General features: G+C 37.7%; 1 protein-coding gene across 3 annotated transcripts in view; it reads right to left on the bottom strand.

Annotated features, from left to right (window-relative positions):
* LOC146670422 (metabotropic glutamate receptor 4-like) overlaps positions 1–23,510 on the bottom strand; it is a 198,278-nt gene that overhangs the window by 38,244 nt on the left and 136,524 nt on the right. For all 3 annotated transcript variants that reach the window (XR_014911783.1, XR_014911784.1, XM_085407328.1), the window contains exons 4-6: positions 10,758–10,893; positions 10,399–10,553; positions 9,919–10,059 (exon numbers count right to left, since the gene is read on the bottom strand). Coding sequence is in view for 1 of the 3 variants with exons in the window: in XM_085407328.1 (XP_085263454.1) it covers positions 9,919–10,059; positions 10,399–10,553; positions 10,758–10,893 (432 nt within the window). In the remaining 2 variants the exon portion in view is untranslated. The remainder of the gene's footprint in view (positions 1–9,918; positions 10,060–10,398; positions 10,554–10,757; positions 10,894–23,510) is intronic.

Here is a 23,510-nt window from a genome sequence, read left to right as displayed (position 1 = left end):
GTCACAGCTGGTTTTATCACCCACAAAGCCATTGATAAGTCACAACAATGTAATAAACAACAGTGTAACCAACAAATGGTACCTTTTGAGCCCCTCAGAACCAACTGAACAATGTTTAAACCCCACAGCCTTCCTGAATATTGTCTGTGTTTATCCCTTTTTGACCGCAGTCTACCCATCTTCTGATGGCTGCTTGCAGTTGGATAATGTTCCATGTCACAAAGCTCATCTCAAACGTGTCTCTTGAACATGACAAAGAATCCATTGTCCTCAAAATGCCTCCAGAGTCTCTAGATCTAATCTAATAGTGAGCTGCATTGGGATGTGGTGAAACAAAGATTTGCTGGATGGTTGTGCAGTTGACAAATCTGGAGCAACTGTGTGATGCTATTATGTCAATATGGACCAGAATCTCAGAGCAATGTTTCCTGTCACCTTGTTGAATATGAAGAATTAGGGCAGTTCTCGAGGCAAACCCAGTCCAGGATTGGGGTTGACCTGGATTAGGCTGAAGTGGAGTCCAACTCAGGTGCACCTATTAAAGTGGCCAATTAGTGTATATGCAAATAACCTATTTGGTTACATCATATTAGCAAACAGATTTCAAAACCTACCCCAGTCAAATTTCTAACTAATTAAATGTAATTGCTATTTACTGATTAATAGTTGTATTAGTTGTATCGTCTTTTTCATGTTCTCACGCTTGGAATCAACTCAAGGGTAGGCTTTAAATTTTAAACTATTTAAACTCTCCATCACACCACTGATCAGAGATTTTCTGCTTCCTAAAATAATTTAATCTATTTCCACAATGAATTCAATTACTTTTTACAAAATCCTTTTTGTAATAAAAGGGCAAGCTGTCCAATATATTCCCCATCTCTTACCCAGAGAAGGCTGAAAACCCCCCTAGTCACCCTGGAACGCTGTTTAGGGTGAGCAGTATAAAAATAGATGGTTGGATGTGAGAGCACATGCGCGGTTTATCTGCATTACTTTCTCTGTGCTGTTCCGCTCACATCGTTAATACAGAGGCGAAACACACAGCCAGCGAAATGGGTCCCTGCTCTACCTCCCCTCTCCTCTCAACATTAATCAATATCAGTTTTACATCTCCTTCATTCCCAGTTAAAAGACAAGTCTCACTTTTTTTCTTCAGTCACTCATGCCCTCCTTATCCTTTGATCACACTAAGCAGTCTAACCCTCTCAGGACACTGATAATTCTGCAGCATGCCCCATGTGGTTTTTGCACAGCTGCCACAGGGACACTGCAAAGCTCCCCACCAGTGAAGAGGCAGCTCAAGTGTCATACTTTAACCTCAAACAAATTCTGTGAGACTCTCACTCCCTGTGAAGCAGAGCTGATAGGGAAGTTTAATACTAAAATGTCTGTAATGAGCGAGACACAAGTGATAGAAGAACAGCTACTTAGTGTGAGATGCAGGTGCCTATACAACACTCACTCCTAGTATAGAGATAAACTTAACGATGTCAATGTGGGTATTTTCAGAGCTATTAATTTAGCTTCTGCAGCAACTGAAGGCTAAAAATATTTCTAGTGCATAATCATTGAGAGTACAAATAATCATTAAAGATCATCATTGGTTTTATTGGTAGATAACAATCATTATATGTTTGCTTCATTTGCTCTTTTTCCTTGTCTCGTTGTGGAACACTTCCTCGTATAACAGTTTTTCCCCATTTATAGTTTTGGTTTCATTGATTGAATCCATCTTGCAGATAAAACACACATTTACATTTTGAAGCAGAGCATCTTTATTTTTAAGGATTAAACTGGAGATTCTCTATAGATTTATAAATTCAGCAAATCCCATAACATAAAACAGAGCTTTGATATCTCTGATCAAAAACTAAACTAACTTTGATCTCTACAGTGATGAATTCAGTAACTTTGTTATAGTGTGTGTGTGTGTCTGAGGGAGTGAGAGGTCGCTGCAAGGGTCACTGCAAATAAGTACAGGGCCGAGTGATCACCTTTACTTTGATGAAAATTTCTATCCTGATCAGAGCGGTTCCTTCTGATAATGCATGAAGGGTCACCTCAGGGAAATTTTGGACCAGTACTCATAACCTTTATCAGAATGCAAAGTTAAGGAATATCTTTGGGAAAATTGTGTTAGAGAATAGATTTCCAGAGACCTGCCAAATAAGTACCAAGGTGTATTAAGCCTGTTTTGGTTGCAGAAAATAACCCAACAAAATAAGCCACATTAATGCTCCCTTACTTCATTATAATAAACTCTGTTGCTGTAATTGCTCAAAAATGCAGTACCCAGCTATTTTAAGAAATGATTTGGCCTTTTTTTTGTTTTGTTTTTCAAAAAACAAAACAAAAACAATGCGACCTGATGAGTTTTAAAGGTCTGCATCATCTACAAGAAACACAAGGACTATGGAGTGCCACAGACAGAGCTGGAAAGTCAGACAGTATTAATAAACAGTTTGACATTTTGTTTTGTTTTGGTCTGCACAGGATTTTGTGACATTAAGAAATATTTAGATTACCAACTGGCTTATCTTCTATAACTTGGGAGGGAGGAAACAGGGTGGTTTGTTTATTTGCAATTTTTACCACAAAACACTAATTCAAAACATATATTGTAAATCTTCCCCCAGACCCATGTGTTAATATCAATCTAGATCGGTATTCAACATTCAGTATTAAACTACTACAGATATTTCAAGACACAAAGAAGAATAAATGGAAATACATTTGCTCCCAAACATAAACAATGTGCCATGTTTTCCATCTCATTTATATAAGGAAATGAAAACATGGTATGAGTGTTGGCCATGGTGTTGATCAGACTGCAGACTCCCAGAGGGTCACTGGAGTTATCTAGTTTTTTTGTTCTTGGCAACATTTCCTCTTGGGGGGGTGGGCAGGTCAGTGTAGCCAATCAGTAGACAAATTGATCCATCAGTACTATCTTATCCACCTGAGTGATGCCCTCGAATGTAACCCTCTGTGTTATCTCTTTAGAATACTCTGTGTTGGGTTTTATTGCCTGTGAACACAGCACCAGCTGTTGGTTCTGCAGCTCACCCCTTGAGTAAAAGTATGTCTCTGGTGTATTTTGTTTGTACTGTTTCACCAGGGCTGTTTCAGTTATTTATTGTTTTACCAACCCTGCCCTTTATCTACAAATAAATAAACATTAAGATTCTCTAGAGTCTCAGCACAGGGGTCCTTGTCTTTTATCATTACATGTTATTATACACATTAGTACAGCAGAGGTAAGTGGCATGATCATCCACAATCACGCATAATTGCATGTCAACATGCCCATTTACACCGTACGTCAGAATTGCTTTGCTTTGGTGTAGTTGTTATGACTTCTTATGCTCAACAAAGGAAGAAAAGCAGGTTTTACTGTACCTCCATGTTACACCCCGGCCTAGGCAACCGGAGTGCAACACGAAAAAAGTAAAAATAAAGAAAAAAAAACACACACAAAAAACCCCACTAAAGCTCACCACCAAAATCCCGAAACGAAAGTATCGACAAATCTATTTACAACAAACTATTTATTTACAACAAAACACCAAACTATTTACAACACGGGGGAGATCGCGACCATGACACACTGAAACACAGGGTTTAAATACCTAGAGGGAGGAATCAGGAAAATGGACAACAAGAGGGAAACACAGCTGGGGCAACTCAGAACTGACGAGACAGGAAACGTAATCTGAAAAGACTAAGATAACACAGACTTTCAAAGTAAAACAGGAAACACATAACAGTCACGCCAAAAACAACACACTGACAACACCGAAACGTAACACTCCACTGTCAGTGGTTGAAGAAAATTTGGAAACATTAAGGTAAAAGATGCAAAATAAGTCAATTCAACATTTGCAATACAAAGTAATGTATAGCGATTTAGTAGTATATCAGGTAGTCCAACTGCTATATTACAAAACAAATATTATTATTTGTCAGTATATTTGTGTTGCCATTTATACCAACTGATAAATGATGTGAAGACGAGATGGGAGAAACACCCTTCAACCATGTCCTGAGTGTTGCATTACATAGTTTGTCCACCAGGGGGTATTCTGCAACTTCCCTGTTGCCAAAAGGTGTGGCCACAAACACAACAACAAGCTGAGGAGTAGAGCATAATTAATTAACCTAGGACTTGTTGTGATGATAAGTTTATTTATAAAACTGCACTGTTATATTATCTTAGTAATAACTTAAATAGCTTCACATAAAAAAATATGGACTGATATAATGGGATTTTTAAATTGCTTAATATCGATATCAGTCTTGAGAATCCTGTATCAGCTGGGCTCTCATATCAAGTATATTTTTCATAGAGTTAATTGAGAAACTGTTTAGAGGTAATATATCTAAATGGGAATGTCTCCTCTGGCAGTTAACTACCTGACAAATCAGAGTTCTTCATCACATTTAGAAAAGTAAGCTGTAAATTTTGCACTGCCACAAAGTCCTCTTGACTGAGTGGTCTATTACAGTCACTTCAAATTTTACCATGCAATAAATAGCATGGTAAAATCTTTGGAAATCTTTCACAAATAAATAAATAAATAAAATTAGTCTATATTATTCATGTTATATCGTAGGGTAATGCACAGCTGTGACCGATGCATATAGCATTGTAAGACAACGTACAACCACCTTAAAAATCTAATTTAGTCATGCTGTAAATCCCACCTCCACAAAGCCTGCTGGTTTGGAGCATTTTGTGATTTATGGCACTACTGAAGTGCACTAAGAGGGATTCCCCCCTCCCTGCAACAAAATCAGTTTGTTTGTTTTTTGCAACCAAAAATTGCCAGAAGAAAAAGTAAAGCTGGTTCCTCATAAGAACTAAATATAAAAAAATGAAAAGAATAAAGACAATGAAGAGTGTAACATTAACCTGTGGCCTCACAACAGCTGAACTGAGTGAAGATAGCATGCATTTTCAACACAAATTCCATCATTAGTAAGAGAATCATGTACTCCTATTGTCCGCCACCCATTCAAGCAGTGTACTGTATTTTGTTTTGTTTCTTTCTGCTGCTGCAGTCCCGATGAGTGCTGTCAACCTAACGAGGCACTTCATGGGTTTTTTTTTTTTTGGGGGGGGGGGGTTAACATTAAAAGCTATCTAGATCTATAAATTTTGAATTAGCATTAACTGAAGGGCTGAAGAAATAAGAAATAAAAGCAAAGTAAACTTTGCCAGTCAGGTCACTATTTCACATTCATAAATGTTACTGTACATGTGAATCTGTGCAATGCGCCGACTCCAAATCCTGCCCAGATTCTGTCTTTGATGTTTTTCTTTCTCTTACTCATAATGCTGCAGCATGTGAAACTCAGCCCAGCCACTGATGTGTGGATTACCGCCATATAAAGCCAGTGTGGAAGTATTGTACGCACGCTGTCACGACACAGTCTTGTTTATAAATACTAGTGTATGTGTGGAAACTGGTGTATGTAGATTGGGGATATACACATCTGGCTCCAGGGCAGAGTGGTGGCTCGGTGGTTAGTGCTTTCACCGTACAGCAGCTAGATTGTTACTTTTATTTCCTTTGATTTCTTGGAGTTTGCATGGTTTCCGCCTAAAGACAAATTGCTCATTCTTAACTGTAAATTCAAGAGAGGGATTTTTTAAACGTTGTGTTCTCTAATTGTGTGCTGATCTATTTTTCTGTCCATGCTGTATGCCCCCCAAATTATTCCTCATTCCCAACTATGTTATGAAGCATAATGTGATTGTTTTTATGACTTCTTTATCTGCTGTATATTTTGTGTCCTCACAGTGAGCTGTCTCGATTTAGTATATGTTTATTTCAGAGGCAAGTGGGGGCTATATGAAATTACAATAATTCAATCAAATTCAACTTTCTTTTTATTACCAAAAGAATGACACAGAGCACTATTATATCCAGCTTTCCATGATCCTCTAAAGCACAATACTGTCACATTTTAAGAATAAAGAGAATATGCAAGTAATTTGTAAGCGTAAATTTATCGTCATATTAAATAATTCAAATCTGGGCATTTGAGTGTTAATTTTTTAGGTTGTTGAAAAGCCACTGAGTCATCACTTGGACTCTTCTTTTAGAGGAAAGAACTGATCCTAACAGTCCAGTTGTGATGATCTGCCTTTAATGGCAATACTAGCTACCTGTAATTAAGAAGATATGGATTATTACTGCATGAAATCTGCAACAATTCTGCAGTGTTTGGCTGTAATGATGGTCATTATCATACAAATCGTATTTGTGTCTCTGGTTTCTTCTCTGTTGTATTGTTACATTTTCCAGCAGACTTCAGTGTTATGCTGTAGTTATTAATTAGTCATTTTGCTACTCTGCATACCTTAGGGAGAAATATTTCCATTAATTGATGTCACTCGAGGGTTGAGGCTATACGTGGCAATTTTCAAACTTGGGAGATTCTCAAGGGATCACTAAGACCTGACAGTCGAGAGCAATGTTAGACTGTTTCTTGGCAGTGTTCTTGCTTGCTGGGCTGCATACAGCAACTCTTACTTGAGTTTTTCCCCACCAATAACACACCTAATTCTTCTTCTTTTTTTTCACCTGTTCCTTTTATGGGTCACCACAACAAATCCTTGCCTTCATGCCACCCCTATCCCTTGCATCCTCTTCTGTCACACTAACCCTCTGCATATCCTCCTTCATGACTTCCATGAATCTTTCCTGTGATATCCCACTTTTACTCATCCCTGGCAGCTCAATTTTTAACATCCTTTGTCTGGTATATCCACTTTCTCTCTTCTGATATACTCATTCTGGGTACTTCCAACAAAAAATCTTAACATCTTGAACTCACCTCCACCTCCAGCTCAGCCTCCTATCTTTCCATTTGTGTCACCGTCTACAAACCATATATCATAAGAGGCCATCTTGCAAAACTTCCCTTTCAACTCTTACTGCTATCCTACTGTCACAAATCACTCCTGACACTTGTGTCCACCAAACCTGTAGTGTCTTTTTCCTCTCTCGGATAGTTGATAGTTGCATACTTGTCCATTTTCACTTCCTCTGCTCCGTGTAGATTCCCTGTTACATCTATCATTTACACAAATGTATTCTGCCTTGCTTCTACTTTCATTTCTCTTGTCTCCAAAGCATACCTCCACCTCTCCAGGCTCTCTTCCACCTGCTCCATGCTCTCATTACAGATCACAGCATTGCCTGTGATCATCCTCCTCCACAGAGACGTGTGCCTGACCTCATCTGTCAAACTCCCCATCACCACTGGAAAAAAAGGAGCTCAAAACCAACATGTCCTGCACCATCCTCACATAGTTCGTTGCCATTCCTGGCTTTCTCATGCAGTATACCACTTTGCTTTCTCTAGACCACAAATACACTATGAAACTCCTTCTGACCTTTGCTACACTCCTCCATCAACACTCTAAGTCAAACACTGGAACTGTGCTCTTTTCTCCACATGAAGCCATACTGCTGTTTGCACCTATCACCTATCTTCTTAACCCAGTGGTTCTTAACCTGGGTTCGATCGAACCCTAGGGGTTCAGTGAGTCAGTCTCAGGGGTTCGGCAGAGCCTCCGCCTTGACATGCACGGCTCATTTTGTGCACCAGTAAAAAAACATATCTATGTCTTGAATTTGAAAAAAAAAAAAAATCATATTTTATTTTTCACTAAAGAGGGGATCAATGACTGCACATATGAAACTGGTGGGGTTCGGTACCTCCAACAAGGTTAAGAACCACTGTCTTAACCTAACTTCAGCAGCTCTTTTCCATATCTTCATGATCTGGCTCGCCAACTTTATCTCTCTGTAGTTACTACAGCTCTGCACATCACCCTTGTTCCTGAAAAGCACCAGTAAACTTCCTCTCTATTGCTCAGGCATCCTCTCACTGTCCAAGATTTTATTAAACAATCTGGTTAAAAAGTCTCACAGTAGTCCTGTCAGCTTTCTTCATCAGCCCGACTACTTTCCATGTTTTCTTTGCTAATCTCTTCCTTTAAATACTTTCCTGCAGTAGCATTTATGAATGTGACCACCATTGCGTCACTCTGTCTTCTTTACTCTGTCCAGAGAATAGGACAAATGCCCTCATGGCAGTATCTGTGCAACATTTCTACCATTTAATCCTTGCCTATGTCTTCACTCACTTCCACTTCTTGTTTCCACTTGTGTTTCAGATTGCTTCTTCTGTATAAGATGTAGTGCACCTATGTGTACGTCCTTGCATTCTTATACATCCCTTTGTGTTCCTTCTTCATGTTCACCATAGTCATTTCCATCCTTTTTGCAAAATCCACAACCATCTGTCCTTTTGCATTTCTCTCCTTAACACTATACGTACCCAACACCTCCTCATCACCTCTGTTCCCTTCACCTACATGTCCACTGAAGTCTCATCCAATAACCTCATTACCAATCACCTCCAGTGTTTCTGTCCTTGCTTCCCTTCCACCTGGTCTCTTGCACAAACAATATACCTTCCTTCTCTCCAGCACATGAACTAGCTCTTTCCCTTTACCAGACTACAGAGTCCCTGCTCTCACCTCCCCACTTAGACCTTCCCTTCTCTCTTGCTACCTACAAACACACCTTCCCCCTTTCTTTGTCTTCACCCAACAGTAACACCGTTTCCGCAGTTATTGTTAACTCTAGCCCTGACTGATCTGGTATAGAAATCGCATATGGAAACCTCAATAATCTGCTTGTTTGATTTTAACACCTGATACCCTTTCTCATGTAACCTTCCCCATTTACCTGGGGCTTGGGACTGGCTATAGAAATAAGCTGGGTTCCAAAAGTGAATCTAATTATCACCTTAGTTTCTTTTGCTTTTTGCTTTTCCAAAATAAATCTATTACTTTTAAAGATGCTATAATTGATATTATTTAGGGTTTAAAACAGTGCAAGTTTGTTTTCTTTGAAAAGAAAAAGAAAAAACAGCGAGAAATATCGAATGTGGAACAACGTAGAACGTAAAAGTCTTTTGTCTGAGCCTGTAGAGAATTATAGCCTGAATATACTCCTCCCTTCAGCTTTGCAGAGCTTTATAATCAACTTCAGATCATCGTTTAGGTGTCTAGCCAACAGTTTCAATGTTTTGTTGCACTCTTATTCCTCTCTCAACTTTTTGCAGCCATACCAAGTAGCTGCTTTTAGCAAAAAAAACAACAACTTTAAAATCAACAGTGAGCTGCCTGCATCAGACACGGTTGGTGACTAGCTGTTGAGCATAATGGAGTATTTAGCAGTTAGAAAAGGTAATGCAGTAACAAGGCGTGAATGCTAATAAGAGCTGATCACCAGATATGCTATAAATCCTATATTAAATTAATCAGCTTATAACTACTGCATTATATAGAACTTTGGTTTTGGATTTTTCTTTGGGGAGGGGGGTTCATTTAACTTAGTACGGTTTAGTTTTTACCCTGTTGCAGTTCTCAAGATAGGGCAGAAGTGGGGTGACTGTAAGCAAAATTTCAATTTTGTTATATGTTTTACTACTTAATAGAGGTTTAAATCATGATAAAATATGCAGTGACTTTTCCCACCAAGAGAGATTGTGCTATCTACAGCTGTATAAAGTATGGCATTAAGCCCGAAGCTTTAAGCATGCAGCCGAGCTAAACCATTCACTTGTTATAGCTGTGTGGATAAACACACTAGACTCAGCAGAAATATAGAGCAGCAATGAAATGAGCTGTGAGATGAACTGTGATTTTGAAGACTGAATATATAGCGGTTCCACTTTTAATAGGTGGGCAATGCTGTCAAAACACTTTCCCCATGAGCCAAATGTGTCACCTCCCTCATCATACATTAAAAGAGGAATGTTTTCATGTTGGGTAAAAGTTTAAACAAAAAGAACACAGAATAGCTTTTTCTCAACAGGAGAATATCTTACTTGTGCACTTCTTGAGCCCGGACCCTTTCTTCACAGCATGACGGCTGAGTTTGCAGTTGAAGTTGTTCTCCCAGAATTCAGCAAACCAGATATTCCTTCTGTTGTTTTCCAGCGTTCGACTGATGAAGTAACGATCAAACCCTAAACAGATCAGTCGGTTCATTGTCAGTGATGCGGTCATTCTCAGTGTAAGCAACGCTATATGAGAACCGTAGCTGTCATGTGTTCTAGAGTATATGCAATAATTCAATATCGTGTGCACATTCACTTTGCTTCTTTTTTGTTTTTTATTTGACTGAACTTTTTTACATCTTTGATGATTAAATGAGTGTTGAAGTCATTACAAATAACGTAGTCTTCTGAAAGAGTAAAAGATAAATAGTTTTGTTTTACTTGCATGGAAATAATAAATCACTGATATGTGCACATGATTTTAGAAGGCAGGGAGATCAGATGCTTGCATAATGTCCATCTCTGTACCTCTGATGGACTGACGCTTGGGCAAGATGGTGACTGCTCCCTCTGCCATCTCCTCCTGCTGCACAACCGGAGAGATCTTTGAGCCCCAGCTGTCTGAACCCACCCAGATAAAATGACCTGTCTGGTTGGCCTTTTTCGCTGCATGGAGCAGCCGCCTGTGAAGGTGAGGAAACAGATGTTGCCACAGATAAGGTCAGCATCCCAACCAGCTCCACTTTGATTTTGTTGTGCAATTCATTACACAGTAGTCTGGCAGACCCGCACTGAAACGGCTGTGTTCCCACATGTTTGCATGCTGTCTGCTGTAGTCATGTTTTCCTAATCTTCAAAAGAAGTGTTAATCTATTACCAGGTTATACCTGATATCATCTTCATTGGCAAAAAGTATGACGACTCTGGCATTTGGATTTTCTCTGAGTCGCCGGATGACCTTGTCGAACTCTCCTTGCTTGGGCTCCCGGGGAATTTTGACAGACTGGGAGATGCACACACCGCCTAGAAAAACAAATATAGAGACATAAAATAATATGTCAGAGAACTCTCAGACACGCAAACATAAGATTAAAACATCAATGATCAGCCAATACCGTACTTAATTGAGTGGTTTGAACGTGAAATTAATATGAAATTAAATGTTGTATGTTGCTGAATAAAGCGCGGTGGCTATTAAGTGAGAAACAAACTGTCTTTTAGAGTTTATTAAAGTAACATCATTTTCACTTACTAGCAGCTCTGACCAGGAAAATATTCTTTGCATTTTTGTGGGATAGGAGAAATTATCTTAATTATCAATAATTGAAAGTTCTGTTCACCCATACTATTTGTTGATTCAGAGGATAGGTTTAAAATGTATGCAAAGTATATGACAGCATGAACATTGTCATGAATTTCCATATTTTAATAGTCAATAAAAAAAAGTTTATCTAAATTTATTGAAATATACAGTTTCACTTTTACCTGAACACTGTTGCTACCAGACAGAACGAACACTGAGATTACATGTTACTGTACAAAAAACTGCAACATCTGAAAATCAAAAACAACCTCTGTCAGGTAAGGTAGCGTGAGAGTCTACCAGTACTTTACACACTTTTAAATAATTCCCACTGAAAATTAAATAATGCTCATTCATGGACAAAACAGGTTTTTGTGTGCTGTTAATGCTTGTTAACAATAAAGCTTACTGTGTGTGCTATTCTTCTTCAAACTGTTTTGTTCAAGACTTATAAGGTATAAATGTTCTTAAGTCTGTTTAAGGTATGCTGAAAGCCTGAACCTCAGAGTTTATGCACCAAATGAACAAGGTAATGTTTGTTCATTGTAATGCATACAAAGGACCTTTATGCGACGGGACAGCTTTGCAGCTCTGATTTGTTTTCTGCCATGTTAGGTCCGGCCATGCTGGTTAGCATGACAGCACAAAACACTGGCACAAAAGGCTTTTTTTGAAAGCTTTGTTTCTCCACCGCTGCAGGCATGTTGTGAAGGTTGTGGTTATGTTGGCCTATCTGGTCTCTGTAATAAAACACTGAAATATTATAGGAAGTATGTTCTTTACCCATTAGACAAAGCAGAGTTAGAGAACCTACAAAAGGAAAAAAAATACACTTTGAGTCCTTGCAAAGGCAACAGAGAAAGAGGATGCTGACATGTGTTTTATGCCACTCAAGTGAGTTTTCCTGGGCTTCTCCAACAGGATTTCTTGGGTGAAATTTAGAGCGCCTCAGAGTGCCATGTTTGTCTGAACGATTGTTTCTGAGCTTCCTGCAGCTCTACGGACAGCAGGGACACTGCCAGAGGATTGCTTTGCACATACTTTACACTGTTTATCGTACACAGAAACACAATGTTTAGAAGCCAGAAAGAGTGAGCGGGTCATAACTACTTAAACAACTGCAAAAGCAGTGTGTCTTATTTTTTAACTGTCACAAGTTGCTCTCCAAACTAGTAAAAATGAGAGTACTAGAATGCCGAATGAGTCTTATTTTTACTACACCTACATATATTTAGTTAAGGTGTGTGCACTTTGTAAAAGTCTATGGCCTAGACTCCTGCCATTTGGTGGTCTTCTGCTCTGATGCCCAGCCTAATGAGGGGGCAGCTAAACCTGTCCCCATTTAGCTGTCTAAAAAAGTTTTGAAGTCTGAGACAGAGTCCCTGTGTTGGATGAAACTGTCTCCTCCTTCCTCACCTGTCAGTGAACCTCATTAAGTTTGAGAAGGTCAGACAAATCCTGGCTCAGTCCTCAGACATGCAAAGATTTAAAATGTTGTCAGCAAAAAACCTGCAGGGAATGGCATATAAAGAAGCTCCAAAAGGGATAACAGCATCAGCCAATGATCAGCAGTGATATGCTGTCTTTTCCTAATTTAATTTATTTTTTTCTTTTACAGCACAACTTGGAGCACATATATGTACTTGTATTGGTACTTCTAAAATAAGTGTTCATAAAACTTTTCAGTATAAAAACAGAAATAAGGCAGCAGGATAACTCAATCCTGTAAAAACACAACCAAGCAGAGCTGTTTTTACTTGTGAGTCTCCCCTGTGCGTCATCATTTTATACATCCCACATCAACATGTAAGGGAAACAGAAAGGAAAAGAAAGGAAAGGAAAAGTCAATATTAAACACTTTAATTAGATATTGAGCCAAAGCATGCCACTAGCAGACCATCAGTGCATTTTGACATTGATTGTTCATTCTTCCACCATCTGGTGTTTTGATGATGGGGGTGAGGACGTTCTCTGGCACAAAGGTGTTGAAGATCTAGTGATTAGCAAGGGCACAGCATGTGAATCATCATCACACCATTTAGTTATCGCTCATAGCCTACGTATTCGATTCTCATCCTGGAAGAGATCACTCCTGTTGCAGCAGAAATATTGCCTGAAACAGGTGAACACTCAGAACAACATTGCACTGTTTTTTCAATTACCCTTCCCACTAATGGTATCAGTGAATTCAAACCGTGTCCCATTTTTTTCAGCTTGCCAACTGTCTCTATAGCGCATTTCTTTATTTTATTTTTTTTGGCAAAATGTTGGTTTCACAGGTATTGCACATACCCTTTCGGGAAAATCCATTGGTCCAATAAAACACTACCCTGAAAACATTAAATGTCATACCTTTTGAATTTGTGCAAATATTTTGAATCAGTCAGACAGACTGACACATCTACAGCTTTTTTTTATTGCAGTGGTCCCTGGAACTATGCCATGCAGGGATATTTTTATGCATTTTTCATGCATTTAATGAAATGCCAAAAAAACCCTCACTCTATCCAAATGTTCTGTGAATTGATTTGTCACCAAAAGCAGTATGCTTAGAAGAGAGGATTATTTCTGTAACAACCTGTACATCTGTGTCACCCACACTCTTATATTCACTACTTTTCTTTTGCAGTTATTCCTCTGTGTAGCTTTTTTCCTTACTATCTATTTTTCCTCCGGCTAAGGGAAACAGCTATCCATGACCACAACACTTGAGCTATATAAATCACTAAACAAATCACAAAGACCAACAGCGATTTGGTGGAGGAAATATTCATTACGAGTATTCCATTTTTGATCCTAAAAGAGATGTTTAGCATGGATAAAAATAACACTTTAACTGTCTTAATGCTTCAGATCATCCTTTAGTTTATGGTAGATATGCTGCAGGATGTGTGTGTCTTGACTGCAGTCATGAGAGCATTTCATCACTTCAACCATTTATGTGTGATGACCCACTTGTCCATTTCACTCAAACAGGATCCATTATTGGTCATTCTGGACATTTAGCAAAATGGATGGGTTTAGATAACTGACAAGCATTCAAGGCGAGCATCTCTTTGCAGTTTCTCACCTGCCACAGCAGAGGACCACCGCAGTGCTATCCTAACAATGTCTTCACTTAAATTAATGGAAACTAATAGTGACAAATAGCTGCTGTGGTGTCAGGCCAACCACAGCCACGCAGTCGGTCTCTGTCACAATAACTGAGCCACCGTTTCTTACTTTTCTCTTTCTGTTTTTAGTTATAGTGAGATGCCTTCCAATGAACACAGACATGCGCAACATGCTGTTAGTGAGATAAACACAAATCTTCAAAGAAAATGTCAACAAAAAGTCAAGATATCAACAACCACAGCGTTTATTGCATTTGAACTATGTGAATACTGGATTCTATCATCACAAATCAGATTAAATCACAGCACCACAGAATGGACACTTCATGAACAAATAACCAGGAATTAGATTTATACTGCAGGGAGAGGCTATTTCTTCTTATTCTTTTTTTTTTTTTTTAAATTGTAAAGAAGACATGCTAGGCTGTCAAAAGTGAAGTGATTTATGGATTTTAATGGCATAAATTCATCAGAAGACAAGTCAGGCAGTCAAGCTGCAGCTTTCTTTTCCTAATAATCTGACATCATTTACTATAGTATATGTTCACTTAGATATCTTGACTTTCCACATCATGAACAAGTGCAGCATTTTTTCTTATTCATTTATTTAATTTTATTTTCGGTGCTTATTATCTGTGCTTTCTAATATTTGCAGTCTTAGCTGACCAGATCACAAAGAGAAGAATGCATAAAAATCCCAGCTGTAATAAATCGCTACAATCAAAGTCATTATACTAATGACATAATCAAATTTACATTTAAAGATCAGGCCATTATAATGACTCCTGTTGGCTTGCTTGTTAAATCTGACAAGTTGTTTCTTCCAAGCAATTCTCTTGTACTAGGTTCTTTTCTTTTTTCACATCACAAGGTGTCATTCTGATAGGGAAAGAAAACAAGGAAAACATCTTCACTGTTTTGTCAATATATAGTGTCAAACTAAGGGAAAACATGTTGAAGATATATGACAAGCTAATTAACACGTAAAAATACAGATGGGCAATAGATGGAAATTAAAACTTAGTGAACACTATTATTATTAAACGTCTAACTCTTTTGGAGACAAATAGTATTGAGAAACACTCGTCATTTCCAGTGACGCGTGGTCACTGGTGTATTTTCAGTGTTTCTTCAAGTTTGATATGTGACCTACTATAATTTTTCAGCTATTTTTTTTTATTCATTGTGTTACATGTTGTTAATATGACAAAGATCATTTAATTTCATTTGCTTTTAGTTTGTGAATTTGGTTTGATTTCCCAAAGTGACAGTAATAAATATTTTTTAGGACTCGCACTATGACGCTGCAGTTCTGTTCAGCCCTACGGGGTGTTTACTGTCTTTCAGCTCACTGTTTTTTTTGTTTTGGTTTTTTTTTTTACATCCCACAGATTTAATGATTTGAGTGCCATCAGTTTTTTTTTTCTGTCTGCTAAGAGTTTGTATGTTAATGTTGATCCATCTGTGCTGAATGTGTAAACAGAAAACAGCTTGCTGCCAACTTTTAGAAACTGACAAAATGTTAGAGTTGTGTTTTAAGATTGTACATTTGGTCGCAAGCTAGAGGAACAAACTGAACTTTCAAATTTACCGTCATGTTTGATTTGCACGCTGTACTGACTTTATTTATCTTACAGTGCTATAAAATACGATAACAAATTCACAGGAAGCTTTCAATTACACTAATTGCCCTCTTTGTCAATGATAAGTTAATAATAACGATAGTCAGGTAGGTAATTTGTTTCTTGTGATGACCACTTGCACAACATACTACATGCATACATCCAATGTTCCCTCTAATTTTTCATGTGTCTGAGCGAACACACAAACTCCGTGAGCGGTCCCTTGGACCACAGTGAGCAACAGCAGATGTGTGCACTGTGGTCACGCCGGCATCGAATCCATCCAAGTTACATGGTTTATTAAAATTATCAAATTACAGCGTTTATGTTAGACTACTTTTAATTAACTGCTTTATCCCACTTACAATGAAAATTAAAAAAAAAAAATCTTGTTCATGACCTGTGTAGTATGTTAACACTATTGGAAGTAAAAATAACTTGAACTCCAATTTTGAAAACAAAACTTTCTTTTTTTTTTTTATAAAGCTCTGACTTGTATTATGCGTCTGTGGTCTGGGAGAGAGTCCTGCAACTTTCTGTCTGCAAAATACAGTAAATAATGACCAATGTTTGCCAATTAATTATATAGTTACTTCTTCAGAAAAGTAACTGAGTTATGCAAACAACAAAGTTTTTTTTGCAGCTGTCTACCTAAAAATGCAGCCAAGGCGTTTTTTAAATAAACATTCCAAACTATTTACAGAACAATCAGCTGTTCTGCATCAAGTTTGATGCCACACAAATTATTTGTGCCACTCCAAAAAATAATTTCTGTCCACTATGAGATAAAGGAGAACAACAGCCTGATACCTGCAGGCCTGACAACAGGAGATGTATTACTCCTGCAACACCTGTAACACTCAGCAGTCGCCTCATTGTTCTGACACACACAACAAAACTATTGACTACACTACACACTAACACTAAATTTGCGCTAAACATCGCAAATCTCTCACATCTCAAAACACATCTTTCACATCTTTCCTAAAAAACTAAATGCAATGTTGCCATATCATTTTTTGATTGGTCGACATGGTACATTTTTCGACCAATAGGAAAGGGTAGGGGTTATTTTGGTTTTGTTTTTGCTCACAGGCGGAGAATGCTTTCGAGCCTTTTCCTTATAAAACGCCATTTTTACAGTTTTTTCTGCAGTAAATATAAACAACGATAGTATTCAGGAAGGAAACCAAACATTGCAAATATTTTTTATCATAACTCTGGTTTTACGTGGCCGATCAACACAATTTAAAAACGGGTATAAAGTTCACACTTTCTCCGTCAATTGTTCCGACTGTCCTGCTCACATCTCCAATGGTTGTACACGTTGTCATTAAAGTGGCTTCACTCCACATCAGCCACGCCGCTTTGCTAGCTAAAACACCGGTGTCGGCACATAAGGACGCTGTCATAGCCTGTCAGCAACGTTGATTAGCTGCGTATATACGAATGTGAATCGCATTATTGGTTGGACTATGGGATAAGGTGGCATCGTTCTAATCCCATACGGGAGCAGCCAGTCACTGACTAACACTGCAAAACAGAATTGTTAACGTATTCATTTTAATTTCAATTCAGGTTAGATTTTTTTCTGTGCGCAACGCAGATTTTCTGTGCGGAGAGACCGTGCCAGTAGTGCGCAATTGCGCACGCCTGCAGCTTAGAGGGAACATTGCATACATCCCAAGCCAAGCCATTAACCATGTTACTTACTGTATGTAGTTTCAGATGTGTCAGATTTGTCATCACGACTACTTTGGATTGCTCAGGTATGCCTGTATAATCCAAACCCCAAGACTTTTTAAACACTTTTCTATTCCTTGTCACTTGGATTTTGTTTTGTTTCCTCAGGATACAACCATTTCTGGAAATTTCATCATTTTTCTTTGTCTGGTGCACAGTGACATACGGTGCTCGTAAGATTTTTTAGATTGTCTCAATATTTCAGTCTTGTACCTTTGATTTGAAGATTTCACAACAATAGCAGGTTTGGTTTTGTTATCCCTGCATGCAAGGGCGTAACAGGTAAACACTTTCTCTTTCTCTCAGCAAATATTATTACTGCTAGGAAATTGAAAAACTTGTTGACTTCCTAGAGTATGCATCTTCACCTGGTTGATCATCAACTGCAACTCTGGCATAACTGCAAGGATTAGTATCTTGCCCAGGAATGATAATGTCATCAGAATGAGAAAATAGTTCCAACTCATCAATCCTTTAACCTCTAACTGTGGCCTTCAGGTCATGAACGTTTCAGCACCATTAGGCCCATGAGGTTAAGAATAACAACATTGTTTATAGTATAATTTAGTACAGTGATCTTGATGTTTTGGAGAAAAAAAAACTGTGAACGACAAAAATGTATTAAATCACCATCCTGCAACAACTAAGCCATCATTTGTGGAATTTCTGTATTTCCCATTTAAATCTAAGAGGTTCTGGCGCTTTTGGATTCTGACTGTAAAGAGTTAACTTGAAATTGTGTATATGTGCACAGCAACAGATTTGCTATTTTCACCAATTTACTGTATTAGACCTAATTGCTGTATTATCACAAACAGATTGCAAGTAATTGCCAGCATGCCCTAATTCAACTACAAACTGATAGCAGACTGATACCGTCTTATTCCCATTTTTTTGCCATCTTGATGCACCAAGATCATTTTGAAGACAGCGACTGACCGCGAGTGGTCACATGCCTGTTCTTGATTTTCAGTGAACCATTTCAAGTCAATGAGATTACAAGTGCTTTGCACATCCTCACAATCGTTTTAGTAGCGTCACCAACCATTATTTTCCTAGTGTGATTGTAGCATAGTATATGCCCGTGAAGATTTTCTTTTTTTTTTTTAATTTCTAAATCATCAAGATCCGATGTTATTTAAGTATCCCCTTCAGTTTTTGAGTAGTATGTTTTGATGCTCAAAATGAGCAACTGCATATATGAATGAATGTCTACGATGGACTGCTCATTTATATAAACCGAGCCCTGATTGCAGACATTTACAAAAATTCTACATTTAACTCTGAAATGTATTTATTGTTATATGCATGAGAAAATAAAGGGAAAATACAGATTTAACTTGCAGCATGATGACTCTTCTATTTAATGTATGCCATTTTTTCTTAAAATAAAAAGACTACTGAGATGCAGACTCAACAAAGGACAAAATGTCACAATATTATCCTGCCTTTATTCTGCAGAAAACTGCACGGCTTTGTATTGTAATATTGTCGGCAGTGAACAACCACTGAAAAATCCAGGATTAATTTTTAAGGATAGACCTACATGAGCTGACAAAGGCTTTCTACTTAAACAGAATTTTTACATTAGCAACAGCCCATTTGCATGTCATGGCTTTTATGTATTAATCTGAGGTAAAACATACTGTAATTCCCTGCTTAAGTCACTACTTGTACAAACTGTGGTGAGCTTGCTAACCTTGCAGCAGTCCTATATAAAAAAAAACTGCTTTTTAATTCTACTACAAACTCTCTCTTCCTGCTCTCTTCCCAAATTTGAATGCATTATGTAAAGAACTCTTTGTCAGTGAAGTTATTTCACAAAAATAAATCAGGTAGGACACAGACGTCCTCACAGTAAACATAGATAGCACTGAATCCCAAATAGTCATCAGACATTGCTGGATTAACGAGGAATAGAGAAAGTAATCTCACAGAGGTCAGCCCTGAATGGATTCATATTGTATGTAGACTTATGATATAACAGTTGCAGAAAAATACATTTAAAAAGACAAATGTGAACTTTTCACTATTATAATGTTCTCGAGAGCTGCACTGTGGTTTTACAAATGAAATGTGAAAAGCAGAAAAGTCAGAAAAGTTCAAGGAAGAGGGAACTGACAAAATATTCAAAGAAGAAAAGCAGATCCTGAGAAACACAGTTTGATGCTAGAAACTAACTCTGCTTGTGATGACTTTACCTTTCTGCTGCATTTACAATACAAAGGCAATTCTGCTGCATTTGCTGTTGGCATAGTTTGCATGAGGAGGTTGTTTTCATAGATATGTGCGATTTGAAATAATTTCTCTACAAATTATTCTCTTTTCTTGCCAAGTGCACACTGTTTAACTTAAACTGCTGTGTGTGACTGATGTGCCTGAAGAAAAAGAAATATACCGTATATATATATATATATATATATATATATATATACATACACACACATACATAGGAACACGAGAAGCTGAAGCTGGAGAAATACCAAGGGCTCAGAGAAGAGCTCGAGAGGATGTGGAGGGTGAAGGTAACGGTGGTCCCCGTGGTAATCGGAGCACTAGGTGCGGTGACTCCCAAGCTAGGCGAGCGGCTCCAGCAGATCCTGGGAACAACATCGGAGATCTCTGTCCAGAAGAGCGCAGTCCTGGGAACAGCTAAGATACTGCGCAGGACCCTCAAGCTTCCAGGCCTCTGGTAGAGGACCCGAGCTTGAAGGATAAACCGCCCGCAGGGGCGTGCTGGGTGTGTTATATATATATGGCCCACTGATGGGATTTGTTTTTCCAAAATGAATTTCCAAAACATTTTTTTCCAATGCATCTCCTACAACTGTGCCTGGTTGTATACTGTAATCTTTTATGATGGGCCCATGCTCAGTTCCTGTTCAATTAAACCAACAAAATACAATACTATTAGGTCTGAAAACACAATTTGTTGTTTTTTTGCTCTACTGAATTCCCAAATTGTACATCTATCCCCTGTTATTTGTTCACCACACATGTCTTTCTGTGTGTTTAGTCTGAGGAGCCACTCAAGGAAGTAATTAATGTGTGGAAAACACAATCTTGATTTCTTTTTTAAAGCTTTAGATGCTTTTGACTTTAAAGCGCTACTTCATTTTTATGCTTTTCAAGCATATCAAGCAAGTCTCAGACTTCAGTTTGAAATATTGTGTTAAAACAATTGAGAGCAAATACACCGCACCAGTCAAATACCAGTCTTGCACAAACAGAAATAACCACTTCCATTACAGTCAATGATGTGCAACATATACTGTAAAATGATATGCTGAAAGAGCAACATTTGATGGACAATGAAAGTAAAAATACTTGAAGAATAATTCAGAAACTGCAAGAGTTTGTATCTTTGAATTGAGCTACTGAGCTGTCTTTTATTTGGCTCTCTTCCTCCCTGAATCTGGTTCTCCTGGAGATTTCTTCCTATTAAAAGGGAGTTTTTCCTTCCCACTGTTGCCAAAATGCTTGCTCATAGGGGGTCATATGATTGTTGGTGTTTTCCCTGTTTTCTTCGTGTCATTGTAGGGTGTTTACCTTACAATACAAAGCATCTTGAGGCAACTGTTGTTGTAATTTGGCAGTACAGTAGAACCCCGGCTTATGAAGACCCCATTTAATGAAAAATTCAAGTTACGAAGGCACTTAACGGCAATATTTCTGCCCGTGGTACAGCAAAATGCCCGCGTAACAAAATAGATAAAATAGAAAATTTAAAAAATTAAATTCCATAATGTTATGTACATTTACACGTACGTATGCATGCATGCATATGTATGCTTTCTTCAACCCCAGCCACCTCCTCCTCCACCAAAAACTTCGTCTTCAGCCAGCATTGCCTCACTCAAAAGGCAATGGAAAAAGGTGCTTCGACTTACGAAAATTTTGACTTACGAAAGACCCTCTGGAACAAATTAATTTTGTAAGTCGGGGTTCCACTGTATATAAATAAAATTTAATTGAATTATATGTATTAGTAGGGTTACGCTAACCCATGCCACAAGGCAACCTCTGGTCTAGACTTTCACCAACGGTGAAGCTAGTGATTAGTTTTCTAGGAAGATCCAGGTAAAGCAAAAACATTTTTTTGAAAAAGGTGGAAATTTTACTAGTTTGAACTTTTTAAACTCTAACAATCTGATAATCAGCAACTACACTAAACACTGACATGCAACACACAGAAATGAACATGGTACAAGTGGAAAAACAGTTTTTAGTTTTATGGGCTTTATTTTTATACCACATATATCACACTATATAAAGTTGCAATCATCAGTGTTTATATTATGATATGTAAAGTGAAAAATATATTTTCAGATGCAAAACCAAGTGGTCTAGTTTGCAAGTGTATATCATTTTAGCATCTTAAGCTCATTATTCTGGTCTCATTTCACATTATTATTATTACTAAAAATGACTCTTGTATACACTTTAAAGGGGAATAGTTATTAAAATGTTATTACTTCCAATCTCATACTTTTATTCTTAGACGCCAACAGAAGTCTTTTATCATTTAAACATCAACATAGTCCTTTTATTTATGTTATTCTTGTCCTTAGCATATGCTCTGTCTCAAACGAGCTCATTATTATTATTATTATTATTATTTAACTCCTCTTAATTTAAGTCTACCCTTTAAATCAGCTTTCTTAGGATTGGCTGCCCTCCTAAACATAAAGATTGAAAGCATGAGGCTGACTGTGCTCACAGTCAGAGCCCGGTGCTTGAGCTCTCCAAACCTGAGCTTTCTGCTCACAGAGATTACCTGTCCATATGCTGTATTTATGCTAATTATTTTAATTTTTGGCTATGTTTAATTTAAGCATCCACCATTGTAAAATTATGCCTAAAAGTGAGAAAAGACATAATTGGTGTCCTTTAAAGCTAGTACACTGCTTCTCTTTACAGGAAAAGTAAATACACATTTTAAGTATCAAACTTTTAATTTGGTGCCTTTTTTAAAACTAATTGCTGCTTTTACATATTTCACTGGTTTCTTTAAAAATTCTCAGTTTTAGTGAATTGCAGCTGTAGACAGACAGAAAAAAAACATTTCCTGAAATAAGTAATTTGCTGAAGCACAAAGGATGGGTGACAGCCAGCATCAGGCCTTTTGACAAGTAAGTGTGAAAATTGTTGAAGGCTAACAGAATAGCTGATGCTTTCAGTTTTGCACTTTATCGCTCATCAATGGCTATTTAAAAAAAAGAAAAAGAAACAAACAAAAAACATAAAAATGACTTCCTGAAAAACAGAGTGAGTACAGTTAGTCAACACATTTTAAAACAATCTATTTTAGCACATATATATTTAATTTCAGATATCAAATATATCCTGAAAAGATTTTCAAATTTTTTCTTAATCCAGACATTTTGGCAAATATGTCCAGTTACAAGTGCATCAGAGAGAAAAAAAGAATAATTTCTTTCACCTCTGCCATTCTCACAAACAAAAAAAAAAGAAAAAGATTTTAAAAAGTGTTCATATTGTGTTTTCAGCAGTACTGGCAGACAAACTATAGAAGAAGCGATTCTACAGAGATTACTGATTAAGTTAGTGGTGAGCCAAAATGAGCTCAAGTCTAAACCTGTCTATTTGAAAAGTTGACCTTTAGTTGGTATCGCCTCCATCAAGCTATTCACCATAATGCTTTTCAACATTAGAACACAGTGCCACAATGAATCATCCTTCAATGTTTGAGCAACACTGGATGGAGGTGGTGTCTGCCATATTACATTTAAGTTAAAAAAAATAATTATAGAGCTCTGCAATTCAGGCCAGCGAGTCTTCACCTCTGATATATCATCACAGATATCCCATCAACAGATGGATTGACACAGGCTTTTC

The sequence above is a fragment of the Rhamphochromis longiceps genome, linkage group LG5, assembly GCF_057381845.1.
Source record: "Rhamphochromis longiceps isolate RC_006_pf linkage group LG5, R_longiceps_female_GT1.1, whole genome shotgun sequence".
NCBI lineage: Eukaryota > Metazoa > Chordata > Actinopteri > Cichliformes > Cichlidae > Rhamphochromis > Rhamphochromis longiceps.
Note: the sequence above shows the minus strand (reverse complement) of the source record. Positions and strands in the feature narration are given on the sequence as shown.